The 22,500-nt window shown below is 48.8% G+C and overlaps 1 protein-coding gene across 17 annotated transcripts in view; it reads right to left on the reverse strand.

Annotated features, from left to right (window-relative positions):
* itpr1b (inositol 1,4,5-trisphosphate receptor, type 1b) overlaps window positions 1-22,500 on the reverse strand; it is a 109,132-nt gene that overhangs the window by 29,445 nt on the left and 57,187 nt on the right. For 7 of the 17 annotated variants that reach the window (XM_031567207.2, XM_031567203.2, XM_031567205.2 and 4 more), the window contains 11 exons: window positions 20,181-20,255; window positions 20,021-20,056; window positions 18,604-18,651; window positions 17,420-17,549; window positions 16,469-16,659; window positions 4,809-4,992; window positions 4,073-4,347; window positions 2,767-2,967; window positions 1,747-1,857; window positions 1,340-1,435; window positions 359-493 (listed from right to left, as the gene is read on the reverse strand). In XM_031567207.2, the coding sequence (XP_031423067.1) occupies window positions 359-493; window positions 1,340-1,435; window positions 1,747-1,857; window positions 2,767-2,967; window positions 4,073-4,347; window positions 4,809-4,992; window positions 16,469-16,659; window positions 17,420-17,549; window positions 18,604-18,651; window positions 20,021-20,056; window positions 20,181-20,255 (1,482 nt within the window). The remainder of the gene's footprint in view (window positions 1-358; window positions 494-1,339; window positions 1,436-1,746; window positions 1,858-2,766; window positions 2,968-4,072; window positions 4,348-4,808; window positions 4,993-16,468; window positions 16,660-17,419; window positions 17,550-18,603; window positions 18,652-20,020; window positions 20,057-20,180; window positions 20,256-22,500) is intronic. The other 10 variants (XM_031567211.2, XM_031567209.2, XM_031567219.2 and 7 more) reach the window with 4 other exon arrangements.

The raw sequence follows: 22,500 nt of genomic DNA on the forward strand, positions 1-22,500 counted from the left end.
CAGGCTCACTGCTGCCATGGACAGAGAGAGAGAGAGAGAGAGAGAGAGAGAGAGAGAGAGAGAGTGAGAGAGAGAGAGAGAGAGTGAAAGAAAGAGGAGAAAGGAGTGAAATAGAGAGACAGAAGAGAGAGAGAGAGAGAGAGAGAGGAGTGAAAGAGAGAAAGAGGAGAAAGGAGTGAAATAGAGAGACAGAAGAGAGAGAGATAGAGAGATAGGGCCTGACCCCTATGATGTAATGACTGTGACTGTGACACAGTGAACATATGCTATATCATAAGGATCAGGTTATGACACATTTACCTGTTCATTTATTCATTTATGACATCTTTCAGTTACAGTTCAGGCAAATACAGCCTACCTGATGGGCGAGAATGTAGATGTTGTGGCCGACATTACGAGGGGAGGCAGCATGCTCTTCCTCACCCTCCTCAGCCTCCTCAGAGTGCTCCACCTCAATCTCACCCTGCATGTAGGCCTTCTTTATCACCTCCACCTGATGGTGTAGGAGAGAGTGTGAGTGTGTGTGTGTGTGTGTGTGTGTGTGTGTGTGTGTGTGTGTGTGTATCTTTAGATTTTTTACAGCATTCAGGACGTAGGGTAGGTGTGTATTGGAGTTCAAAAGTGAGTGAATACATTTGTGCATACCGGCGTGCATAGTCACAGTGTTTGTATATGAGGCCTTCTTTGTGTGTGTGTGTCTGTGTGTGTGTGTCTGTGTGTGTGTGTGTGTGTGTGTGTGTGTGTGTGTGTGTGTGTGTTCATGGGGGTGGACTGTGTGTATGGATGTGCATAGCTGGGGGTGTGTCTGATAAGATTATTTATGCGTCATGTCATCCAAGCATGCAGAGTGGTATGGTTTAGCATTCTGTATGAAGGATCCAGTCCAGTTATGTTGTTTCAAGTGCACTGACTTATCTTGGCTATGACACATGACTACAGTTCAATGTACAATATGTTGCTTAAAGGCAATCCATCAACCGCAGGGACAATTTCAGGACACCTATCCTCATTAACCAGCTGTGTGCTGGAACACATTGTCTACATACAGAAGGGGAAAGCAACGGATAGAAAAGGTGTGTGTGTGTGTGTGTGTGTGTGTGTGTGTGTGTGTGTGTGTGTGTGTGTGTGTGTGTGTGTGTGTGGTTTGTCTGTTCTCAGAATCACTTTGTCAGCGCCGTCTTGCATAATAAACCCAGCAGACATAGCAATAGTCATTCTCCATTCTCATGTCCTTGATGAAGTGATTACATTAATGATGAGAGACACTGGGTCTGCTGGGATGCAGTAGGCATGGTTACGCAAAGACACACAGCAGCCCTGTCCCGTCACAGTCACTCACCAGTTCCTTCGGCCTCATGTTGTAGAGGATCCGCTCGGCATTCTCGCTGTCGTGGCGACTCTCCATGATGGCCAACAGGAGCTTGGAGGCGTTATTCTGACACATGACAAGCATGGAGCATCGTCAAGCTGAGTTCGGCTGGAATTAGGGCGAGGTGCTTTTGCACTAGGTGTCTTTCACAAGGTTGAAAACACATTGAACACAGTGTGGTGGGGGGTGTACACCACTGACTACAGTAGTCACACCAATGTGCTACTTTGGCACTGGGATACAAAATGAAACCATAAATAAAAACCCACAGGAAACAGGAAGTCCCTGGGTGAAGTGTGCCTGCAGATGGAGGGTGGGGGTGGGGGAGGTGGCGAGGGAGGAGGGGGTGGATGGGGGTAACAGCTGTCTGGTCTTACCTTCAGCTCCAGCACCAAGTCCATTCTCTTCTTGCCCAGGGGGTTGATGTCGTTGAGGATCAGGGCAATGATGATGTCGATTCCATTGCACTCATGAGTGGCGATGCAGTTCTTATAATGATAATAGAAAAATAAATAAATAAATACATACATACATACATACATACAGGGAAAAGCGTGAGGTGCTGTCAATGCAGAAGCAGTTCGAACACCACACTCTACTAAACACATCAACTCAATAAAATACACGAGCTAAGTAGAGGTCACATACAGGTCAATCTTGCACACTGAAGACAGCTTTAATTCATTGCCGTTTATCTGGTGAGTGAGCACATTATATCGCAATATGTCCAGCTGGAGTAGAATGGATCCATGGAGCAGAAGGCAAAACAAACAGGAGAGTGCACTATCTCAGGAGGTGTGGCGGATGTTTGAGCAGCTCTCATTTCTGGCATGAAGTGACCTCTTTGCAGGGGAGAACATTGGGCCCCTCCCATCACGTGAGTCAACTCACCTAACATAGGTGCGCTCTAAGGCAAACAAAAGGTGATGTCAATCAAGAGGGCCTAAAGGAAAGAGTGCTGAGGGCAAACAGAGGGTGAAAGGCTGGCTGGTTTATAACCTGCGCTAACAAGGAACAAGGGAAATTTGGGCGATTTTTCTCAGGAGAAGGCATTTCCTTCAAGGTTCTTCCAATCCGATTATCAAAATTAGATCAAGCAGATGAAATTAAGATCAATGCACTCATATTAACACAGTGGCCTGAACAGACCAAATTGAAAGCTATTTGGATTAGACACGTCCATTAGTGGGAGTAATGGGTGAGGGTAAGTAGGTGTATTTGCAATCCCCTGCAATGTGTGTGTGTGTGTGTGTGTGTGTGTGTGTGTGTGTGTGTGTGTGTGTGTGTGTGTGTGTGTGTGTATGTGTACGTGTGCGGGTGAAGGGGGTGGGGGAGGTAGGGGGACTGCATGAGTGAAAGATTTATGGAGGGATGTTCTAGCGAACACAGTTCCCCACCTGGTTCTCGTGGCAGGGCCCCTGGCAGTACTCTGTGAGGCTCTCGACGGTCTGGTTGATGAGGGCCACGTTCTTCTCGTTGATGTAGAGGCCCAGCAGGCCCAGGCCTCCTGTGGTGCTGCCGCAGATGCAGTCCAGGAACTGCAGGGTCTCGCAGACCAGGTTGTAGTTGTTCTTGTTGTTCTGACAGCGCAGGAAGTTCTGAAAAAGACAGACAGAGAAATAGAGCGAGATTGAGAGAGAGAGGGAGGGAGGGACGGGGGATGGGGGGTGGGGGGTAGGAGGAGAGAGCAATGCTGGGCTCAGAGACAAAAACGCAAAAGGCAGCCAGGCCTGTGGAAAAGCCCGTCGGCAGGAAATCAAAGTAGAGGAGAGGAGGGGAGGGCTGCACGCCGGCCCACAAAAACAGGGGGCTTACAGGAAACGTGAGTTCCTGCAGGATGCCGTAAAAACCTTCCAGAGAACTCCACCAAAAGCTCCGCAATTAGCGAGTCATGTGAGTGTGTACAGTAAAACAAAGCTACTGTATTCAGTCGTGCAGGGTTAACAACTGCTCTCTCTTTGAGAAAAAAAAGAAGAAAAAAAAAGAGCGAAACACAACCAAAGCCATTCACTGTATGACTGTGCAAGATGGAAACACGTCTCGTCCGAAACTTTATAAGAGAAAACACAGTCGGAATGAGACACGGAGTATCCCTGGCTCCCTCCGTGTGTCTGAGGCGTGGAGGTAGCGTGGAGGGGTTTACAGGGCATCGAGTCAAGGCTTCTTTCACATTTCACCATCTCAATAGGATTAAGTCATGATTAGCGCGCTCCGTCCCTGGCTGAGCATGAAAGCCAGCAGGGCACACAAACAAGATAAACAAGTCGCCGGCTGGCCAGACTGCATCTATCTTTCCCCGGCGTGAGCTGAGCCAAGCGAAGCCGGCCTCTGCTTGACCCCGTGGCCGGAATGGGCGGGGGTGGGGGGACCTGTCAGACTTGGCCTGCACCGGCCAGGAAGTACAGGGAAAGACTTGCACCCATCACAATGATTACGGTTTTTTTTTCAAGTTTTTTTTTTTTCATTCCCCTCCTCTCCATTTTCTGTAACTTGGGGAAAAACATCTGGTTTCACTTCAGCACAGGTCCAGAGGTGGAAATATACCAGAACAAGGGAGTCTCACTGGAACATGGACCTCCCACCCTCCACCCACTCGAATTCCCTCCCTCTCTCTCTCTGTGTGTGTGTGTAAGGTGAAAAGAGCACATGCCTGGAGCATGTGTGTGAAGTGTGACTGTGTGTGTGTCTGTTGAACTGGCTGACCTGCAGCTCGCGGTTGTGGTTCTCGCACAGCAGCTGCATGAGGCGCAGGATGGGCTGCATGATGGTGATGATGACGCTCATCTCGCCCTCGTCCGTGCTCTTGTCAGCGGCGGCGGCGGCAGCGACACCAGTGGCCTGGCCGTCGCCACCGCCGCTCAGGTGCTCCTCCACGTCCACCTCGCGCCGGTACGCGGTGATGGCCTTCTTGGTGACGGCCGAGGCCTCCAGCAGCTGCTCCCGCACCTCCTCGGTCACCACGCCGGTCACATCCTTCTCTGACAACACAAACACACACATAAACAGAGACGGTGATCGTTCTGACGTTAAAAAGCAGGCTTGCGACCCCTACTGAAAGGAATAGACCCTATATCTTGCTGTGATGTGGACGGTCTGGCAGATGCCAAAAATCTGTTTTCATTCAGGCGGATACTGCCCCCCCTGACTAATCTGGGCTATGTTTCCTGAAAACATTCTTGTTCCGCAGCCATTGCTGAATCATAGAGACTACTATTTTGAACTTACATTTTTTATCGCCATGGGCACTGTGCACCGCAGGGATAGTTTTATTTTATTGTTTTCATTTATTAATAGTGTGCACAGCACTGTGGTTTGGTGTTCATGAATGTAAATGGGAAGTAGAGGACAAAGAGTGGCTTGTCATGGCTTAACGCAATGTTGAGCATGCATCTGTCAGGTGCAACCTACAGTACCTTCGCCAGAGGGCAAATCAACTGACCTTTCTTGCGGGCGGGGGCGTCCTTGTCCGGAGGCTCCTCGTCCTTCCGCTTGCTCCCCAGGTCGCTGGTGTTGACTGTCACTGTGGCCTTGATCTCTTGCTGGGCCAGTTTCATGCGCTCGTAGAAGACCTTAAAGAACTTCTCTGATTTGTTGTCTCGAGTCAGGCGAAAGAAGAAGGAGCGCTGAGGGAATGAATGAACGAATAGAATGAGGAAGAGAGAGAGAGGGATAGAGAAAGAGGGGGATAGGGAGAAGGAGAGAGACAGAGAGAATGAGAGGGATAGACAGATAGATAGATAGATAGATAGATAGAGAGGGAGAGACAGCAAAAAAGGCAACAGGAATGAGTGAGAAATATTCAAAGAATGAAGGAGAGTGCAGAGTGTGTGATGGCAAGAAAAAAGCTCTCAATTAGAAGGGTGTGGGTGTTTAATGTACTGAGTTATGCAGTGGCATTGGATGGCAACCATGTTCTTAGGCCCTTTCCTCACGTCTCCCTCCCTCTCCCTTTCTTTCTTTCTCTCTCGCTTTCCCTCCCAGCCTCTTCTCTTTTTTTCTCTGCAGGCCCTGTTTACAGCCGCGTCTTACATAACGGCCCCCGACTAGCGTGCTGCCACGGAAATAACCTGGAGTGCCTCCCTGCTCTCACCTGATCTCACTCCATCTGCTGTGCTATCCAGACCTGCAACCCACGTCCTCAGGGCACAAACACCCACGCGCGCGCGCACGCACACACACACACACACACACACACACACACACACACACACACACACACACACACACACAAGCACAAGCACAAACACAGAAAGAGCCCTGCTTTGCTCTCGACTAAACTGAAACAACCTTGAGCTCTGGATTCGGAATGGCAGCAGCTGCACATGAGGACTCTCACACTTGCTTTTGCCCGTACACACACACACACACACACACACACACACACACACACACAGACAGACAGACATGCACACGCACGCACACACACACAAAACCCATACGTTTATGAGCAAGCAACAGAAGCCACAACATAAAGGCTAGGATAACCTCAGGCTATTTCTTGCTTTCCTGTGTTCCAGTTGGAATAGCTAAGTGATCATTTGAGGAGTTGATTGGGAGGCTTTTTTTAGGGGGTGGGAGATTGGGGACAGTACTGCCAGTGTGTTTTTCACAGTCTGGTATATCCTGTCCTACTTTCTCTCTTTCTCTCCCACACACATACATAGTCACATACAAAATCCCTCCTTACATAACTGCAGTAATCAGCTGAGTAAGGGGGAGGTGGGGGAGGGGGGGACTCAGCTCCTGCACAGTTACAGGAGAGAGAGGAGAGGAGAGGAGAGGAGAGGAGGCGAGGCGGGGAGGAGCAGAGGGGGGAAAACTGGAGGGAAAAGGAGGAGGAAAATCCCGCCCTACTTTTGCGAGCCAAGCAGACACGAACTGAGTATGAGGTGTGAGGGAGAGGGGGAAGTGGGAGCGGAGGGGAGGGGGGAGTTATCGCCCGGATTCTAGGGCAGTTTTGAAAGCTTGTTACATAACTAGCCTTCTTTCCAGGTTGAGGCTGCACTCACTGTAACCTATGGCAAGTCGTTTCAACATTGGATCAAACCACACTTCTATCTGTAATTACATTGTAGACATCCATAATAGCATTTCTTCTGGTCAAAATGATATTCTCACTTCTAAGAATGGTAATTGAAGATATCCACAATAACATTCTTACTGGCAGAAATGTACAACTTTGATTGTACTAGTCAAAATTAAGTTTAAGATATAAAAAAAATCCTTAAACAAATATAAGTGAAAACATTGTTCCTCATCCCCATATCCATTAAGTACCTACGGTATACACATTAGACAGCCGAGGTCTGCCCACTCACTTTCTGCCCATGCTAGTCTAGACTCCGCTGTGGGATGCTGCTGTAGTCTCTCCACCTGATCTACTTGCAGAAACCCTTGGCCTATACCAACTCACCCCCACCACACTGTTTATGCACTTATTCTACCCCATACTCTGTGCTAGCCTTTACCTGCAAAGTAAATAATTGCCACTATCGACATAGTTTTCTGTTTCATTGCTCTACTTACCCTTGTAATAGTAACCTTACGAGCACACTGTATACCCACTAAGCTGTAATAGTAACCTTACGAGCACACTGTACACCCACTAAGCTGTAATAGTAACCTTACGAGCACACTGTATACCCACTAAGCTGTAATAGTAACCTTACGAGCACACTGTATACCCACTAAACTGTAATAGTAACCTTACGAGCACACTGTATACCCACTAAACTGTTCTACAATACTTGAATGCTCTCTCCCCACCTTATCCACAGTCAATTTTGTATGCTTCATGCATATACCATGTTATGTTTGTATGTATTGTGTACATTTACCACATGTATACTAGCATGCTTATCCTGATACGTGTACAAATTCATCTGCCATGTCTCCCCCCCTTCTTGTTCTATCGCTACCTCAGAAGCCCCCCCCCCCCCCCCCCCATTACAAGCCGAGATTCTGCTCAAGGTTTCATCCTGTTAACAGTCGCCATTGTGCTTTCTCCAGGGGGGTTCAGGGCCTGGGCTCTGTAAAGCGCCTTGAGACTACCTTGAGACTACCTTGAGAAACCAAGTATTGGCTGTAATATAGCTTAGTGGGTCTACAGTCTGCTCATTAGGTTACTATTATAAGGATAGGCAGAGCAATGAATCAGAAAACGATGTGAATGATGGTATTTGTTTATATTATGGGTAAACAGGCTGGCATACAATACGTATATGAGATGTATCTTAAGCAGAGGAGACATTGGGCATAAGAGTTTGGTGGGAATGGGTGGCTAAAAGCAGAGGGGTTTCTGCAAGTGGATCAGGTGAAAAGACTACAGCAGCATCCCACAGTGGACATTCAAAATGGACTGCCTAATTATCTGAATTAAATATCAATTACATGATACTAAGGCCTGCCACAGGCTATCCAGGGTAAGAGGTGGAGGGGTGACCCCCCCCCCCCCCCCCCCCCCCTCTGGAGTACAAACCTGGGTTAGGGTAAGGGAGGAAACTGGGATACGAACCCGGGGCAATTTAGGCACCCAAAGAGAACAACAAGTAATATGGCCACAACAGACCAACAACAAAGCACAATATGATATATTTAAAGGTAGAAGGAAAGCTTGCCTGGCATGATGTCTGGAAGGGGATCATTCTAGGTATCAAAAATGCAATTGTGGATATCTGAAATTGAAAGCCCAATACACATGAATGCCAAAAGTGAAGTAATTTGACCCAGGAGGAATGGCGTTGTGGATATCTAAAATGACAATTGTGGATAGGGAAAATGTCATTGTGGATATCTCGAATGTTCTTTTTGACTAGGAAGAATTGAATTACAGTTATCTGCAATATATACTCAGTCTAGCTATTAAATGTTAAAATGGCTTGCCATAGTAGCCTCTGCTCACATTCATGATAGCAGAAAACACACACACACAAAATAAAAGACAAAATGGCTTAATAAAATATAAAAGTTTTGTGTGTGTGTATTATAACTGATCAGCTCTCAGTAAATACAATTCCACATTTTTACCTTCCTTCCACAAGAAAATGGCTAAGACCTCATAGAAGAAAAAAAAAACAACAACTTTACAATCGAGTTAAATGAGCATGGCTCCCAGAGCAGGATCATTCGATGAGATTATGTTCTGGAGGGGCGAACAGCAGTTACATAAGCAAGCCAAACAAGGAGCAAAGAGGTTCTACTTGGGGAAAAACAACAACACTGCTCTAACCATGTTATTGAGGCCCAAACTGTGCAGCCCTTGTGACTGTGACTATAAATGGGTGATCTCATCAGTCACCGGGTGAGATTGAGCCACCCAGCACCATCACACACACCTGACTGCCATATGATAGCCAGTAGGCTGCTGTGTGTGTGTGTGTGTGTGTGTGTGTATCTACGTCCAATACAAGATTGGGCTGAAGGTCCAAGAGTTAGCCTCACACCAGTTTGCCTTCACTAGTTCTACTACTGCTCACAGTGATTCTGCACCCAATGCTGACATTGGCACGTTCAGACCCGTGAGGACTCTGTGCCACCCATCTGTCTGACGGTACAATGTCCACAGTGAGCTGGTGAGTGCGTGAGAAATGAGAGGCAAGCACTGCTGGAGTAAGTAGGTAAGGGCTGCTGCCCTTGAGTCTGTCTGGCTTGGCACACGTCTCAAAGGGCACCTGGGACACGCAGATAGTGTTGATGTTTATGGGAACACGTCTCTCCCTATACACACACACACACACACACACACACACACATGCAGACATAATATAATCCAGAGCTGCTGACTGGGGAAACTGGACCTCACCTCCAGTGCCCTGTCACGCCCACTGCTGGCCGTGTGTGTGTGTGTGTGAGTGTATAACACACACAGAATGAGAGAGTGCTTTGCCTAAATGCCTAGCACTTAAAAAATGCCTGAAGGGCCGGTCACAGAAAGGGACCTCCAAGTAAGCACAATCACATAATGCAGACGCGACTGCACCTAAGCACCTCTTGATCTGCTGTGTCAATGTCAGCTCAGTCAGGTACAGCACGAGAGCTTCCTTGTTCCTGGTGCCTGTCAATGCGCCTGTGAGAGTCCATGTTAGATAACCAGGGGCGGGGGTTGCTTGTGTGTGTATATACGCCACTGGCAGTGCCACTCCTTTCAGGAAATAAACACCGTGCCGTGCCTTTTTGCGGAGGGGACGGGCGATCGTCGTGCCAGAGCCGTGACACTACCGCGCCAGCCCGACACCTGCCAGCCTCTTTCCACAGGAAGTTCGGCAGGGTGGACGCCGCACAGACAAGTTGGGCGGGAGAATGCTCTTTCACTCTAGAAAGGTCAATCTGTACCCCCCCCCCTCTCTCTCTCTCCCTCTCTCTCTCCCTCCCTCTCTCCCTCCCTCTCTCCGTCTCTCCCTCGTTTCTGTCCCAGCTCTTGGCATCAACAGGAGGATGTTATATAAGCTCTATTTATAACGAAGGGCAGGCAGGCGGGCAGGCAGGCAGGCAGGCCGTGTGCAGTCGGCTGGCTGAGCAGAGAAGCTGGTGCTGTAATCAGCAAGGGGGCTGCAGCGCCATGCCGAGCTATGCCTGGCCCCGTCGCCACGGGAACCTTTTCACTTCTGGGGAGTGGGGGTGAGGTGGGGGGTGAGGCGTGTGTAGCGCTGCTGTGTGCCCTTCAAATTTCATGTCTTGCTTTCATTTTGGGGAAAAAAAACTAAAAAAAGGAGCATGACACACACACACACACACACACACACACACACACACACACACACACACACACACACACACACACACACACACACACACACACACACACACACACACACACACACACACACACACACACACACACACACACACACACACACCTACCTTCATGTACATGTGTACTCATATGACTGAATCATTTAATGCTTGCCGGCTGCTGGAATCATCTTTTTGTGGTGGTGATGTAACAGCACTCGCTGTTTACGGTTCAGTTTGTACTTAGGTCTTTGGGCCAACTCTGTCTTTCAACTTTCTATTTCATTTAAACAGACAAGTTCAGCAGTTATTGCTTATAGTACATCTGCAAAATATTGCTTTTGTCTATATTTTGACTTCCTGCATTGATTACCTCGATAATATTTTCCATACTTTGAAAGGCATATCATGTTCATTTGTGTGGGGGGTGTGTGGGTGGGCTGCTGTGCAGGCAGAAAACCACTGTACCCAACAACAGGGAGAAGTGGGACACAAACTGCAGGGAAAAGCCTCATGGAAGAAGCTGGAAATATTTTGGAAAGGGTTGAAACTATTTCCTCGGCCGAACTACTGTACGCGTGAAAAAAACAGAGGCATGTTTGGGTAGGTTATCAGCACAGAGGTGTGTGAGCAAACTGTAAAATGCGTTCTGTGCCAGATCTGAGTCCAGAGCTGGCTTGTACATTCCAGTTAAGTCACATGGACACTTGTTTTCATACATGTTGTGTGAGTGTCTCTGTGTGTGAGTGTGTGTGTGTACTGGTGTGTGTGTGTGTACTGGTGTGTGTGTGTGTACTGGTGTGTGTGTGTGTGTACTGGTGTGTGTGTGTACTGGTGTGTGTGTGTACTGGTGTGTGTGTGCGTGTGTGTTGAACGGTGACTGAAAGGGAGGGTGGGAGTGCGGTATCCAGGGGGCCTAGTCAGGGTATCCATGCACCCGTCCCTTATGTAACACAGTAATGTATACATGTGTGCACACAAGCACGCACACCACACATCAAAACACTAACATCAATGTATGGGGAATCAACAATATAAGGGTTTATAAAGGTTCCCTACAGAGGGATGTGGGTATGTTTTGTGCACTGTTCTGTTATCTGTAGAATGATCTGTTTTGTGTGCGGTCTCATTGCTGTGGTGTTTCCTGTGAAGCGGCTATGTAGGTCATAAGCTAATAGTTAACTGTGCTGCTGTGGATGGCGACAGGTGTGCAGAGTGACTTGAAACCTCTGTGAAATCAGATACCTGAAAGGGGGGGGGTTACACTTTCACACTGTTTGAGTGTGTGTGTGTGTGTGTCTATGTATGTACGTGTGTTTGAGAGTGTGAGTGCATAGAGTTCTCCGTGACTTTTATTGGGAAGTACAAAGGTCCTTCGCCGACTCCAACACACGTCCAGTGTGTACACTTTAAGACACAGGAGACAAGGGAGTGTCACCTCAGTTCACGCCACCTCCTCTGATACCCCGTAAAGCTCCCACCCACCTCATTCCACTCGGGTCTGCTTGTGGGAAAGATTATCTCAGCTGCCATGTCAGACACTTCTATTTATACTTTTCTTAGGATCCTCCAAGGCTGCATGTGTGTTGCAAGCCAAACAGGGGGCGTGTGCGGGAGGCGGGGGGGGCTGGTTGGATGGATGGATGGATGCATGGATGGACTCCTACGTGTCTGCTTCAGGTGGCTGGACACTTGGTTCATTGCTGGATTTTCCATTCAACAAGCGCCACAAAGCCGCCCCAGATATGCAGCACATAAACAAAGTGTCTTCAGTGCCATCTGGGCTTAGGTCGTGACACGAGCATGATGATGATGACTAGGTGGGTGGGGGGGGGGGGGGGGGGGGGGGTGATGGGGGTTAAAAATGAGTTGGGATCAAACTTTTGCGCCAGTTAAACCACGTTTCAGTTCTCTGTGCTCTGCGACAAACACTATCATCGCTACATCTGATGCATGACAACTGACCTTTGGGGTGGCAACAAAGCAATGTACAGTATGCCAGTCATGCCAATATCTACCCCGTGGCTAAGAATAACCCAACCGAAAATGAATGGCACAGCAACATTTGTGCCAGTTTTGGTTTGTCCTCTCATCTTACACTATAAAAACAGATTGTAGAAATAGATAATTTAAAGGTGTGTGTTTATGTGTGTATATACTACCCTATGCAGAGGGAGAGAACAGACACGCTAACTGGCTGGGTGTCTTAGTGTCACCGAGGCCCTGCTACAGTCTGTGCACACGTAAGGCTCTGTGTGCACATACACACACACACACACACACACACACACACACACACACACACACACACACAGCCTTGCCAGGAGAGTGGGTGTCCATTTCAGTCAAGGGTCAGCCAGTCTTCCACAACACATGCACGCTCGCTTGCTTGCTTGCTCTCACACACACACACACACACACACACACACACACACACACACACACACACACACACACCCCTTACAGGCTGCAGAATGGAGGAGTGTAGTCACATTCACACGCCCGTGCACACACCACAACAGTTTCACCACAGATGGAGAACTGAAGCCTGTGCTGACGGTCTCCAGAAGACAGAAGGCTCTTCCACCATGTCAAGAACTCTTGGTCTTCTGGCCAGACATGAGAATGACGCAGAAATGCTAGCACAAGATATCGATCACCAAAAAAAAAAGAAAAAAAAAGCCTGCCACCATTCACTTATTCCATATCCGTGTTAGTTACCCAATCAGGGAAACTTTGATTTCTCGTATAGATGTGTAATGGTGTCTTTTTTTTCCTACACCTAACTACCCCCTCTGTCATTCTCAAACTGAGTGCGTGGGTTTGCATGAAGTGAAACTGGCCAAAGACGCAAACCCCCGTGAAGTGGAACCACCTCGGCCATGGAGCGTGTCTGCAGTGTGGGAACCGGGCAAGTGTTTTTCCGATTTTTCCGAAACCTGCTCCACGGTGGAAGGCGGCGGTGAGGGTGAAGGCGGTGAAGGCTGCTGTTCGCATTTATCCGGGCCGAGATCTGTCGAGAAGAACTTTCCACATTGGTGAACATTATTGCTCGTTCTTTCACTCTCCACTTAAAAGACTGCCGCAGCAGTAGTAGAAGTCGACCAGATAGAGGAAAAGAAACCAAAAGGATCACATCACTGGCAGCATTTAGAAAAGAGAAGCCAGGGGCAAAGAAGGGACACTGTGCACTAACTGGCGAGAGAGAAACTTTCCACACAGGCCTTGCCATGAGAAAGCACCTAATTAGAATGGTTGGCAGACCTGCGTCCAGAGGAGGGGAGGGGGGAGTGCTTGCATGTTGTGGGGAGGTGGGGAGTGTTAATCTCTGAGAGTGTGGGGAGTGGAGAAGGCGGGCGGGCAGGCGGGCGGGAGGATCAAGCGGCCAGCACCAACGTTTTGACCTGGCCCACTTCTCTCTGTGCTCAGTAACACATTTCCCCCCTTTTTTCCCAACCTCCCCCTCTCAAGGCTGGCACGCACTGTGTGGCATTATGCTACTCCTTTGTCTCTCCTACTACCCCCTCCCCCCCACCCCTCCCAAATTACCCACCCCTAACTCCCTCTCTCTCCCTCCCTGCCTACAATCACTCAATCCCTTCACTCCTTCAGGGTTGTTGGCTCTGGCGCGATTACAAGACCAGATTAAAAACAAACAAACAAGCAACCTGGTTGGAGAAATCGGCTCACGTTTTCTTTTTTTTTGTCCTACTTTTTCCTCTGCCAGGAACAGAACACAAGAGTGCCTGTGTCCCTGGCAGAGGGGCAGTGGTCCTAAGGCATTATGCAACACGGAGAAATGTGATGCGTCCGCTGATATGTTTTAGACTCACTCAGCGCCATACATGACCCGGCAACAAAGATCGCTTGTCCTCCGGAGAGGGGGGGGGGGACAGAAAAGAGAGTGAAGAAGAGGGAGAGCGAGAGCGAGAAAGGAAAAAACATCAGGCTGAGATTATGTAACCAGTGCGCGTTCGCAGGGGTCTAAGAGGTCACGGAGGCCCACTTAGCTTGCAATGAGGGAGGGGCTATCAGCACGAACAGCTAGCCAGAAATAATCCCCCCCCCCCCCCCGGTAACCAATGCGCTAATGTGTTCCACTACGCCAGTAGCGCCCGGTAACGGTGACTCACCATCACCATGGAAACCATTAAGCTCTGCGGAGAGGAGAGGAGAGGAGAGGAGAGGAGAAGACGAGACATGTCCAAGGCCAGCTGTGAAGGGGGCCAAGGCACAGAGAGAGAGCTTTGGCTCTGAGGAGCCCCAGCAGAGGAAAGGAGAGGAGGAAGGGAGAGGAGGGGGTTTGCTAGATAGATTGCATGGAAAGCTGAGCAACGGGTGCAAGAGCCGTTCTCAAAAAAATAGAAAAAAAAAGAAGAAGAAGAAAAAACGAAACAAAAAAAAGGTGCTTTACCATGAAAAGGGAAGCAAGACGGTGGGGAACCGCAACAGTGCTCTTAGAAAGTACAAATCAAAAACGGGTGCCGTAATTCCCCTGTGAAGTGTGGCTGTTTTCACGAGTGGGGCACCTCTCATCACTTTCCCCGCCCTCCCTCTCTCTTTCTCTCTCTCTCTCTCTGTCTCTCTCTGTCTCTCTCTCTCTCTCTGCAGACTGAAACTCCACAGACCGGCCCGCTTTCATGTGGCTTCTCTCTCTGGCACTCACTCGAAATGCACAGATGACGCTGCAAACACCAGCTCATGCATCTGATCTCTGCAACACCCGCAGGACTGGATGGGAATACTCAGTCTAAACCTGATCCCACGCGAGCTCTCATCTCAAACAAACTAAAGGCGCAGACCTCAGTCGCCCTCCATATTCTCAGAAAACACTGCTTTGCATAACGCCTCGAGGTTGTTTACCCTTTCTTGAATGTCGCCATTATTTATCCAAAATTAAGCATCTAATGGAGCTTGTTTTGAGAAACTCATTAGAAAGCATGTGATTCTTTGGGAGCACAGAGTGCAGGGGAGACTCGGGGGTCAGAGAGGGGAGAGGAAGGGTAGAGGCAAGGAGGAGGAGGAGGAGGAGGAGAGGAGAGGGAGGGAGGGGGGCAGGGTGACCAGGGCTGCTCCAGGCTTTGCCCTCCTTTTAGGGAGCACAGGGCGACCTAGATAGCGCTGGGCCGGAGTGTTTTTCCTGCGTTCTGTGTGGAGCCGGAGGAGCTTATGTAACCTGGTCATGTGAGTGTCTTTGTGCGAGTGGCTGTGGGAAGCCAAGCTATCATCAGGTAGAATGGCTATGCAAATACAAGCCGATTATGCAACCGGCCTGTTTGTGCAAGCATCCAGCCACCCACACACACACGCGCACACACACACACACACACACACACACACGCGCACACACACACACACACAGATCCTGCCAAGCTGGGAAATGTAATTGCCCTACAATCAGTTCTGCAGTCAACCAACCAAACCAACCCCCCCCCCCCCCCCACCCCATACCCGTTCAAATTGCCTCCCCCGTTCTCTCAACCTTGCTGTGAGGTTAGCAGAGTGTGTGCCGTTGTCACGGCAACCCCCTGGCTGGCTGGGGGCAGACAGCGTCGAGCCAACCTGCTCTGCGCCTGGGTCCCTCCCAGTGGATATCTGTGCTTTCCTCTCTGCTGCTCCCTCTATCATATCCTCTCCTCTCCTCTCCTCTCCTCTCCTCTCTTCCATGGGCTCTGCTCCTCACTCCTCTCCTCCTTGCGCTCCGCCGCTCCTCTGAAGCTCCCTTTTTCTCCTCAATCTCATTCTCGTATGCATGTACCTCCTAGGACATCTCCTCCTGTTTCTACTTAGGGGCAACCTCACACACTTATACACCAAGCCAAAACTAAGGCTAAGATAAAAAAAATAATTACTAGAAAAAAGAAAAAGAAAAAGAAATGTCCAAATATATGCATATTCTTTCAAATCTGCAAATTGATTTGGCTCTGGGTTAGAAAGCAGAATAGCCTGATGCCAATGTCGGGTTCTGTACCATCTACCGCACGTACTACATATGGCTGTAGAAGCATCACTACCTACATGGGTGTAGCGTGCAGTAAATTGGATATGCACATCTTCCTTGGCTGTAAATGCAGGAGGTCCCACTACCTGCACTAGAAGTAAGGCCTCCACACCGCTGCATTCATGGGGCCCTTCTTTATTTCATCCTCTCTCTGTTTCTTACATGTCACCTCCTCGAGGCCCCCCATTACCCTACAACCATCCTGTATGTGTGTGTGTGTGAGTGTGTGTGTGTGTGAGTGTGTGTGTGTGTGTGTGTGTGTGTGTGTGACTGACAGACATGCACCTGTGCAAATGCATGCTTTTGAACACAACCCGAGGCAGCATGTGTGCACTCCTGCAGAAATGGCTCCTGCACTGGGCCTTTACCTGGATGACGGTGTTGCCTCCCTCCAGCAGGGCGATGGCCAGCAGGATGCTCTCCTGGAAGATGCGGTCGCTGGTGGCGTTCATGATGAGGTCGATGACCAGGTCCGACGCGCCCTCCTTGTCCAAGTGGCACTGCACCTCGGCCAGGCTCATCTCCCCGCGGCTCACGCACAAGACCCCTCCAACAACACCTCCACACAAGGACCATCCCATAACAGACACGGAGAGAGAGATGGGGGGAAAGAGATAGAGAGGGGGGTGGGGGAGAGATAGGGGGATCATTATATTATGCAGGGCAAATGTGAGACTTTGTGCAGCATCCTCTGCATGGCAACAGAAGATGGAAGGTTGATCTAATGCTGATCATCATACACTAATCTGATTAATCGCAATCAACTCATATAACTCTTAGCCATCTTAAGTTTCCATTTTTAATTTCTCTTTCTTCCTTCCTTATTCTCTTTTCTTGAGCAGCTGCAGCTGGGTCCATCGCCAACTCTCCCAGAAAGTGGGCTTCCTGTCTCCTGGCAACAGCGCCGTCCAGCACAAGCAGCCGGAACTGGCTCTTATTACGTGGGAAACGGTGCACTTAATGACTGGTGACACGGGGGGGGTAAGGAGGAGGCGGTGGGATGGACCTTTATGTGCTGCACTCAACAATCTGCTTCCAGCTGCACATAGGACCTGAGCTACGTCGCTAAGAGCAGGAGCTGATGGCTCAAAGAAAAAAAAATGCATTCAAACTCTGATGCATAACTGTACCCACCAGACACATAGACCGACATACAAGCACTCACAAGTATGCACGCACACACACACACACACACACACACACACACACACACACACACACACACACACACACACACACACACACACACACACACACACACACACACACACACACACACACACACACACACACACACACACACACACACACACACACACCTGTTGGAGCCTTGCCTTGTCCTCCGGGGCTGAGTGGGCCATTACTGAAGCTCGTCAGGCTGTCTCGGCGGCCCCCTGGCTTGACGTTGCCATAGTAACGATTCACCAGAATCTGCCTCAGTGCTTCACCCTTTGGCATGGAGGAGAAAAGGAGCTTTCAGGGCGAGTGTGTGTGTGTTTGCACCAAGTGGGGAAAAAAACAGACATACATATGCGCGCACACACACACACACACACACACGCGTGCACACATACAAGAGTTCTTCTTCCTTGGATTCCGTGTCACGCCAGCGCTCCTGAGACAAAGTGTACTGATTGAGAAAACAACTCGAAAAGAAGAGACCCGTAGCCTGCATGACTGCTACAGAAACCACCCAACAGGGAGCACACTGACATAATGTGAAACTGCAATAAGCGTCAAAGTGGCGGGCTGAAATAAAAAAGGTAGGTAGGTGTTATGGTAGGTTTCCCTCATCCACTCCAAAGGAAACAAAACTGTGATTCTAGGACACCCCTACATTTTATTACATTCCCTAGGTATATATGGCACCACTAACCACTAAATGGCAGTCTGTTAAGATTTACGAGTCATTTCAATGCTGTAATAAAAGGATAATGGATTTAGCCCCCTACCCTCCCCACAGCTACAAAAATGGCTTGACTCTTGGTCTGTTTACTGTTGGGTGGCTTATCTGTTCTGAACTTTCACCTCTGTTGGGAGAGGGGGATGGAGTCCTTGACAAACCCCAGGCCAGCCATCCCTCCCCTTCCCATTCCCTCCACCTTGTCTGAGACCTTACCTCTTCTCCACCTCAGCGTGATCACATGATTTACTCTTTTCTCTCTCTCATCTTTCTATCTTCCCGCTCTTTCACACCATTTCCCTCCATTCATTCCTCCTCTTCCTCCCCCTTACTTCTCCCCATCTCTCTCCTGTAATCAAATGGCCACCTTTGGACATGCCATGTCCATGCCAAACCCATTGCAATGTCTATACGTAGCATTTGCCAGCGGACCCCGTCACTCAGGCTGGGTACAGTATTTGTCAGATGTGTGCAGGGTAGTTAGTAGGCACTGGTGCCTGCAGAGCTGGCTTCATGCTGTTGCAGCTGCTGGGATTGCCGTGAGAGAGCGTGAGGGGGGGGGGGTCTCGGCAAGTGCCCGCACGCCCAGGGTTTACCTACCCTCTTCTGATCTTCCAGTTGCTTCTGAGGCTGGTTTGGGTCAAGCTCCTGCGAGTGAGGTGAGTAAGCAGAAAGCGGAAATAAATAAATGAATAAATTAAATAAAAAAATAAATAAAAAAAGAATACAACAAAAAGAAAACAATAAACAAATGAAAGAAAAATAAATGTTGGAAAACAATAAGAAAAGAAGGGTTAATACTGTGCAGATTAGTCACTTTTCTGACATGCACGGACGGAACTAGGGCAGATTACATCATGCAGTTTAGTGAGGAGTGAGGGACATGCTTTGTGAGGGTGGAGGGAGACTCAGGACATAATCGTGCAGGGCTAGGTAACAGGCACCACTTTTCAGAACTGTCCACACTGTACACAGCAACAACACTAAGGATGACATAACACAAGAGCAAATCTAATCTGAGGCCTCTTAAACGTGTGTTGACTTTCGTGAGAATTCACAAGAACTTGAATTTAGAGAGAGAGAGAGAAAGGGAGAGAGGGAGAGAGAGAGAGATAGAGAGAGAGAGAGAGGGGAGAGAGAGAGAGAGAGAGAGAGGAGAGAGAGAGGGAGGGAGAGAGAGAATTTTTGTCTAACACAGTTTCTTTTCAGCTGTACAGCTCAAATGGAACCATGTTAATTACATAAGCACACAACAGGACCTGGCATTTGGGGAAACTCAGGTCAGAAAAAAAGGAAAAGCAAGAAGGTAAAAAAAAAAAAAGAAAAGGAGAACGGCTTCATCTCCATTACATAATAGAGGCGCTGTACTACTGACACAGTGTAAGCCCATGCTCCCATCTGTCATGGAAAAACACCCAGCCTGCTTTCCAATGCACCCACTCACTCCCCCCTCCCCGTTCCCACCCCTCACAACTCCAAACATGCCAAGTACAAACCACACACACACACACACACACACACACACACACACACACACACACACACACACACACACACACACACACGCAGATATGAATGTGGGCATGGGCAAGTGAAGGAATGAAGACGGGCCAAAGGAAGGAGGTCAGCTGACACTTTAATTACTGAGCCACAGAGGGAGGGCAAGGATGAGGGAGTGTTTGTGTGAGTACACTGCAGAAGACACAGATAATAGACAGAGAGAGGAAAAAGACAGACAGAGAGAGAGAGAGAGAGAGAGAGAGGGGGGAAAAAGAAAGACAGAGAGAGAGAGAAAGAGAGAGAGAGAGAAAATGAGGGTTGGACAAGGTTTCCCCTCAGACTGAACAAGGTATAGTGGCATGTCTGCAATGGCCTACAACCATAGAACATCTACTATGGACATGGAGGGGGATATGAATGACTTCTAATGTCTGCAACCACCCATATTTGTCAGGCAGGTAGGTGTGTGGGGGGGGGGGGGGGGGCACCCACCCACAAATATGGGTGTTGAACACACCTCTGCAGGGACGTCGGGCTCGGGTGGAGGGACCAGCTGATTGGAGATAAAAGGATTGGGTTAGTGTCGGAGAAGCGGCACCACTCGCACAAGTGTGCACAAGTGTGCAGCTCCCCCACACCCCGAAACAAAATCACCACAGAATCACCAGGTGCCTAACCTGCTCAGGGCGGAGCCCGGGCACTTTTCCCACGAACTTGCCTAGTGACGGCTGATTGAGAAACCTGTCATGTGCCTGAACACAAATACAAACGTGTTGACTCCACAAGCTATATATCACGCGGAGAGAGAGTGAGATAGAGATAGAGAGAGAGAGACAGACAGACAGACAGAGAGAGACAGAGAGCGAGCGAGCGAGCGAGCGAGCGAGCGAGCATAACAAACATTGCCTTATTTGCCATCAGGGAGTGCGAGGCCCGAGCACTACTTCCAGCATAATTCACAAACAATAGCATTGCTTCCTTATTAGCACTGACAGATAGCACTGATAAACAATCGACAAGACCACGTACACAGCTGCAAACAACATGCTTTTATGCAGCCTATACAGGATGACTACTGACAACACACAAGGACGGGAGGACAGGAGGGGGCCGACTTCCTAGAAGTTGCACAAATGCCAGCGGCGGTCATGATCTACATTCTTGCAGTGAGGTGGGTGCTGTATTGCAACAGAAACTGTACACACACACTCTACACCACAGAGGAGGGGAAGTGGCTGTGCGCTGAGGTGAAGATGAAAATCGAGCGAGATCTACAGGACATCAGATAATGGCCAGGGATCAGGCCTAATGTGGAGGTGGACGTGGAGGTGTGTTCAACCTCTCCAGTGGTCACCACACAGTCCAGTCCTGAGCCTAGTTAGTAGAAACTTCATCAGCACATTCAAATCCATGCAGGTGTAAACACTGGCCAAAGGACCCAAAGCAAGCACAGAAGAAGTGCTGGGGCTTTTTTTTTTTTTTTAATAAATGTCATTTTCATTTCGAGTGTGCTGTGGAGTGGTGAATAATTACTGTAAAACAGTTTGAAACTCATCTGATCAGTCATGTAAGCATCATATGGACCAGTGGCAGCAGCTCACAGTCAGAGGCACGCTTTCATTTGCAGAAGCAGCGGTAACGCGCTAAAGCGTTGCTTGGTGGAGAAGTACACCGAGGTTTAAAATTAACTCAATTACTCTGACGCACAACATGTTGTGTCTGAGTAATTGTGATACCAGGCAGGAATCTCCCCTTTTTAGATGTAACAAAAAAAAAAGAAAAGAAAAAAAGAACCATCTTCCTAATAAAGTGCTCTCTGAACACCTTCCACTACACAAAAAAAACACACTCACATCCTGCATTTAAAATTAGCAACAGAGCAAATCGATCAAAATTAGACACTTTCGTGTTCACTTCCTCACACGCGCTTCATTGGAACTGCGTGCACTGATGCCAGTTTTCCGAGTCACAGTCATTTTAAAGGTGCTTTGAGAGGCCAGCGTAATTGGTGAGAATTCTCTGTGTTTGTCAAGGGGAGAATTTGTGTTCGATAAAGACCTCTTCGCAAACGTCTCACTTTGAAAAAGGGGTCTTTGAGAAAGCAGACCGCTGTTCTTGGCTAATGCTGATTCCATGTGTCCCTTGAAGCGACAGGTATGATAGTACTTTAGGTGTTGTTGAAGCCTAGATACTCTAGCTAGTTCACTGTTAATGCGCTTGTGTATCAACACGTGTGTCTCAGTTGCAGATAAATAAAAACCCACATGTGAGTGCATGAACACTCAAACGGATTTGAAGATCTTTTACACCAAGGCTAAGGTAAATGCACAGGCATTTTCTGTAAAACAGAAAGGCTAATAGTAATTTGGACTAGACAGTGCAGTTTAATATGAATTTGCCTCAAAATGTATTTTCCCTAGTAGAGAGAGGATATTGGGAGGATCACTGAATGCTGTTTTCCTTTCTCATGCTGACACCCCACACTAAAAGCCCCTCGGGGGGAAAGCAGAGCAACAGAAGAACGATAGACAGATTGAGGCAGAGCAACAGAGACAGAGACAGAAAGAGAGAGAGAGAGAGAGAGAGAGAGAGAGAGAGAGAGAGAGAGAGAGAGAGAGAGATCATGTGGGAAGCTTCATGGCCTGTTTTCCTTGAGTCTGGCAGCATTACATCAGAGTCAAGCCCAAGAAGGGTGGATGCTGGCAGAGCTGAAACGGTTAACAGGTGCCGCTCAGTCGAGCTGCAAGCCAGATGAACGGTGGGCAATACCACCACCTCCCCTTCCCACCATCACCATCACCACCACCCTGACACCCCAATCTCCCACTCCTGCATTACCCCCCCCCCGCACCCGACCCACTCCCACGCCCGCACCCGAAGACCCTGCTCCTTCCAGCACGAGGTGCTGCCAGTATCTCTCTGTAAACAGCTCTGCCACACTTTTATTGGCAATTACTGCTGAAGGTCACACATCAGTGGAGAGTCTGAATTCCAGGG

This window comes from Clupea harengus, chromosome 5, assembly GCF_900700415.2.
Source record: "Clupea harengus chromosome 5, Ch_v2.0.2, whole genome shotgun sequence".
Classification (NCBI taxonomy): domain Eukaryota; kingdom Metazoa; phylum Chordata; class Actinopteri; order Clupeiformes; family Clupeidae; genus Clupea; species Clupea harengus.